Below are 5,630 nucleotides of genomic sequence, written 5' to 3' on the forward strand. Positions count from 1 at the left end.
TTACATTCAATTAAAAGTGATTCAGTATCTGTGTGACGCATCACCTACCATTATAGCAGCTCAGTAAAGTGCGATGCAGTGGAAAACAAGTGCACCCTTTTTTTCAGCTATTCCCAGGCAAATTAATCACAAAATTAACATGATACACTTGGATCTCTGTGCATGTATAGAGTAACTGATGTTTTGATAGAAGAATTGCAGCTGATTTAGTTTGGTCTTCTGTGTTTCAAACCAAGTAAAACTAAAACTATTGCAACATTTTTCTTTGTAACTACTGAAATGGTGCTCATTACCCCCTTGTTTAATGTAGTTACAGGGTAAGGGCAATAAATATACATACACAGTCTTATTTCCTTGACTTTTAAACCTTTATTTAAAAAAAATGTATTTCAAAACAGATTTATAACACTTTTTCATTTAAACAAACTATTTTGAATCAACGTTTCATTTCAAATGAATGTCTCAACAAAAAATTAGCACATTGTTTTCATTTTTTTTTTTTTTTTTTTTTTTTTTTTTTAAACCTTTATTTAACCAGGGAAATAATCACATTGAGATAAATATCTCATTTACATGTGAGCCCTGGCCAAGGTAGCAGCACACAATATACATAACTACATAAAACAAGTTACACAACACACACATATACAGCAATAAAACAAGACTAAACGTTAAGAGCAAGTGCAGACAGATTTGAATGTTTGGTTGAGATATAACTTGAACTCATAAAAACCATTATTCAGGTGAAGGTTTTATCTTGTTTTCATGCCAATGGTGCGTGCAGGCACTGATGTTAGAGTTTAACAGTAACACTTTATCAGCTCTGTACAAATGACTGTCTACTTTGTCTTTGTCTACCCACACAGGTTCCCTCTGCCAGTTAGATGGTAAGTTGTCATAATGACCATAAAACTCTTGTTCCACGCAGAATGTGTCTTCTATGTCTGTGAGGCATTTTAAGGAATTCTCATATTACTTTTTCTCTCATTAGTATGTGGTCAAGCCCCCCTAAACAATAAGATTATTGGAGGGGGGGATGCAAAGGAAGGGTCTTGGCCGTGGCAAGTCAGCATTCATGAAACGCTCTTTGAAAGCCACTTCTGTGGTGGGAGTCTAATCAATAAAGACTGGGTTTTATCTGCAGCTCACTGCTTCAACACGTATGTTGGCATCTTATATTAAGCTTAAAGTGATAGTTCACCCAAAAAATGAAAATTATCCCATGATTTACTCACCCTCAAGTCATCCTAGTTGTATATGACATTCTTCTTTCAGACGAATACAATCGGAGTTATATTATAAAATATACTGGCTCTTCTAAGCTTTATAATGGCAGTGATTTTTTTTCTGCTTTGAAGTCCCTAAATCTAAGCTAGTTATTTTACTTTATAAACTTTTAAATATGGATATTTTTCTTACACAAACGCATTGCTTCACTTCGGAAGGCCTTTAGAAACCCCATGGAGCCATGTGGAGAACTTTATGATGGATAGATGCACTTTTATGATGGATGGATGCACTTTTATGATGGACAGATGCAGTTTTGTGGACTTCAAAACAGAAATGGCCATTCACTGCCATTATAAAGCTTGGAAGAACCAGGACATTTTTTATATAAATCCGATTGTATTTGTCTGAAAGAAGAATGTCGTATACACTAAGGATGACTTGAGGGTGAGTAGTCATCAGCTAATTTTCATTTTTGGTTGAACTATCTCACTAAGATACAATTATAAATTGATAATAGTGGGATTAAAGTTGACTTTCTCTATTTACAGCCACGGTGCGTCTGACATTGTGATGTACTTCGGGCGTCGGAGCCAATCGGGCTCAAACCCTAATGAGACATACAAGACAGCGAGTCGAGTTATCAAGCATCCTGACTATGACAATCCCAAGTTTTCTAACGACATAGCACTGGTCAAGCTCTCTTCTTCTGTGACTTTCTCAGACATTATTAAGCCAGTCTGTCTGGCGGCTGCTGGTAGTGTATTTGCTGGAGGTGCAGAGAGCTGGGTGACTGGATGGGGAACCCTACAGTCTGGAGGTGAGTGAATATTTGCTTGCAAAACAACAATACTCTAAAGCTCAACAATTTACTGTAAATGGCCATTAAAAGCTGCCAAAATTGTCCTCTGATCTGTGTCACAGGCCAGAGTCCTGACATACTGCAGGAGGTGATGATACCAATTGTCAACAACAATGCCTGTTATAAAGCTTATGGAGGGATCATCACAAGCGAAATGATTTGTGCTGGATTTTTAAATGTGGGAGGGAAAAGTTCATGTCAGGTAAGACATCATTCATTTTAACCTATTTTAATCTAAAACTATTTACAAAACTTATCTCCAGTTTCTGGTCACCTGCACACTTCACACTCCCAAACCTAGTCTTTACACAACTGATCATGATCTCATACATTACAACTGCTTTTTACTACACCTGATCTGCAGATAAAAGCATGGAGTTGCAGTCCCATACTATTATAACATTTGCTCTTAGTTTACTCACCCTCAGGCAATCCAAGATGTAGGTGACTTTTATTCTTTAGTAGAACAGTTAAGAAGACCGTTGTCCTTAGTGATTCATAAAATACAAGTCACTGGCTACAGTTATTTTGAGAGTCCAACAGCAAATACGGGTATTGATATTGATACCCGTTGGTATCAACAAAATTGATACCCGTGGCTCCTGACGATACATCAAGGTCTTATGAAGCTTAATGCTAAGTCTGTGCAATAAAACTGAACATTATTTACAATATTATTACCTGTAATCCATAGCCTCAACTCAGGCAAACGGTCTGGAGCGCATTTACGAGAGTGATGATGCAAAACAATTTGTTATTTTTAGGGAACTGGATGAACTATTTCACCAAATTGGACTGAACCTTCTGAAACAGTTAGCAGCTCAAGTCAGCATGTACAAAATTTATGTTTTTGATGTACTTTGCTGAAAAGCATAAAGTATAACAAATAAAACGTATTGGAAATATAACAGGTTTCCAAAGGCAGTAGTTCTCGAATCAACAGAAGTTCACTGATAATGGTTTCTCATGGTTCTCAGGTAAAAAGTACGTTGATTAAGACTTGTTTAGTGACTTTATATGCTTTAGACATGTAAAATATCTGCGTTTCACATCATTAGCAAATGTGCTCTAAGTGATGTTGGGTTACGTCACTTCTTGTTGACGTTTAAAGTATTGTCAAATAAAACGGAGGCTAGCTAGACCCTCCCTCCTCCTCATCCACGCACACTAACCCCCCAAACCCCACCCCCAAATCCTTCTTGTCGTTATTGGCTGGAACAGTTTGTTATGTTTCTTGGTGCGGGTTAGCCCAGTTTGTTTTTCTTGCCATTTGTGGAGCCTGGGCTGTCTACAGAAACCATGTTTTTTTACAGTGTGTTCAGGGGACAGGCAGCTAGTGGATGAGGAGGAGATGTTTGCTGTATGTGACAAAAAATGTTTTAGCCTAAAAAAACGCATGGCATCGCTTAGTGCACCTTTAATTACTCGGTCATTTGAACTCGTTTCATCCTATATCCTGTCTATGTTCATTCACATGTGCAGATGTTTGCATATCTACCTATGCAGCAGCATGAGAAACTCTCCAGCTTCCCCAGCTAGTTTTACTACAGGGTTATTTCATGAATGTTACATGTGCAGCAGCAGCATGTCTTATATGCTCACAGCAATGTCTGTGAATGTATTGGCAGTAGTGAATCTCTGTATTTGCTCTGCAGCAGCATAGCAGATCTATTCCTCTAAGACCAAATACATTAACATTGCCATATCCATTACCATGCTAATCTCTCCAAGAGTTGTCAAGACAGAAATAACTAAATTAAACCAAACTTATTCGAAAAACGTACTTTTGAACATATGTCATCATAATAAGAACTACCTTAAATGACAGAAACCATCTTTGGGGGAAAAATTGGATTTGAAGCATAATTAGAATTATTTTTTGTTTGGCTCGCGTCCCATTCATTTACATCAGGGATTCTCAAACTTGGTCTTGGAGGGCCACTGTCCTGCACAGTTTAGCTCCAACCCTGATCAAACACACCTAGCTGTGAGTTTCAAGTGATCCTGAAGACATTGATTAGCTTGCTCAGGTGTGTTTGATCAGGGTTGGAGCTAAACTGTGCAGGACAGTGGCCCTCCAGGACCGAGTTTGAGAAACCCTGGTTTACATGGAGAGGATAAGGACCTATACTGGCTTCACTTTTCAGGATGTGTGCGGCACACTTTGTTTTACCCAAAGTCGAACATTTTTAAACTCTTAATGACAACAGAAAAACACTTCAACTTCAAGTGCTTCAACTGCAAAAAATTTAAAAATCTTTGGTGGACACATGGCTGGAATACTTTTACCATTGGGCTACACTGGTGCATACTTGTGTCTGTAACAATTATTCACTGTATATTGTCAGAAATATTAATGCTGAATGTTTGTCAATACCAGGGAGACTCTGGGGGTCCATTGGCCAGTAGGAGCAGCTCCCGGTGGATTCAGTCCGGCATTGTGAGTTTTGGTGCAACACGATGTGATGACCCCAGATATCCCAGTGTGTATGCCAGAGTTTCTCAGTTCCAGAACTGGATCACATCTTCCATTGGCAGCAACCCTCCTGGATTTGTTGTGTTCAACTCCAGTGGATTCAGTTCACTCAACCTCCTTTTGTTTCCCATTTCTCTCACATTCTCCATCATTCCTTTCACCTTCTCCCAGTATCTCTCTTTCTAAAGATAGTTTGAACAGTGATTCTCATGGTTCTTTGATGAAGAGGACCATTGTGTAGTACATGCTCTCACACAGAGGTGAAGAGATCAGTTATATTGTTGTTTTTGTCATTTATTCTCTATCTTTTCAAAAATGCACTATTCTTGAAAAGCTATCCTATTGACATTATGAGAGCATAAACTAATGAAATTCAGCATGCTTGTGTCCTCTAAGATTCAGGATGTTTGCAAAACTACTTGAGATCAACTGATCTTGTTTGTTTTATAACAATACCGGTTATTTGTATGTTTATGTCTGATAACCGATGCATAACTGAAATAGGGTCTGAAGCTCTGCAATGTGATCAGGGATACTGGTAGTTGAAAATGTAATCAATTACCATGTTGTAATCACACTGTCTTAACAGAATAAATACAAAAGAAGGAACTGGTTCTCTCTCTCTCTCTCTCTTCAAAATCTTTTGTAACATAATAAAAAACTTTACTATCACTTTTGATCAATTTACATCCTTGCTGTCTCCATACTTTTCAACAGTACTGTACACAAAAATATTAAGCAGCACAACTGTTCAACATAATAAAAAATGTTTCTTGAGCATTAAATCAGCAATTTTGAATTCTAAAGGATCATGTGACACTGAAGACTGAGTAATGATGCAGAAAATTCAGCTTTGATAACAGGGATAAATTACATTTTACAATATATTAATAGAAACCAGCTATTTTAAATTATAATAATATATCACAAAATTGCTGTTTTTTTTGTTGTTGCATTTTTGATCAAAGCATGAGCACAAAATAATTATTTCCAAAAAAAAAAAAATCATGTATGTATGTATGTATATATATTATGGCAAGCTCCTCGAGCACTCGTCAGTGTTGT

The 5,630-nt window shown here is 37.3% G+C and overlaps 1 protein-coding gene across 1 annotated transcript; it reads left to right on the forward strand.

Annotated features, from left to right (window-relative positions):
- Window positions 1–1,800: 1,800 nt before the first annotated feature.
- LOC307157673 (transmembrane protease serine 11C-like) lies at window positions 1,801–4,751 on the forward strand (the record flags this gene model as incomplete). The annotated part of the gene is made up of 3 exons (XM_079869600.1): window positions 1,801–2,047; window positions 2,152–2,291; window positions 4,470–4,751. 3 exons carry the CDS (start codon window positions 1,801–1,803, stop codon window positions 4,749–4,751), a joined length of 669 nt encoding a protein of 222 aa, XP_079725726.1.
- Window positions 4,752–5,630: the final 879 nt, after the last annotated feature.

Source organism: Squalius cephalus (assembly GCF_949319135.1).
Source record: "Squalius cephalus genome assembly, chromosome: 4".
Taxonomy (NCBI): Eukaryota; Metazoa; Chordata; class Actinopteri; order Cypriniformes; family Leuciscidae; genus Squalius; species Squalius cephalus.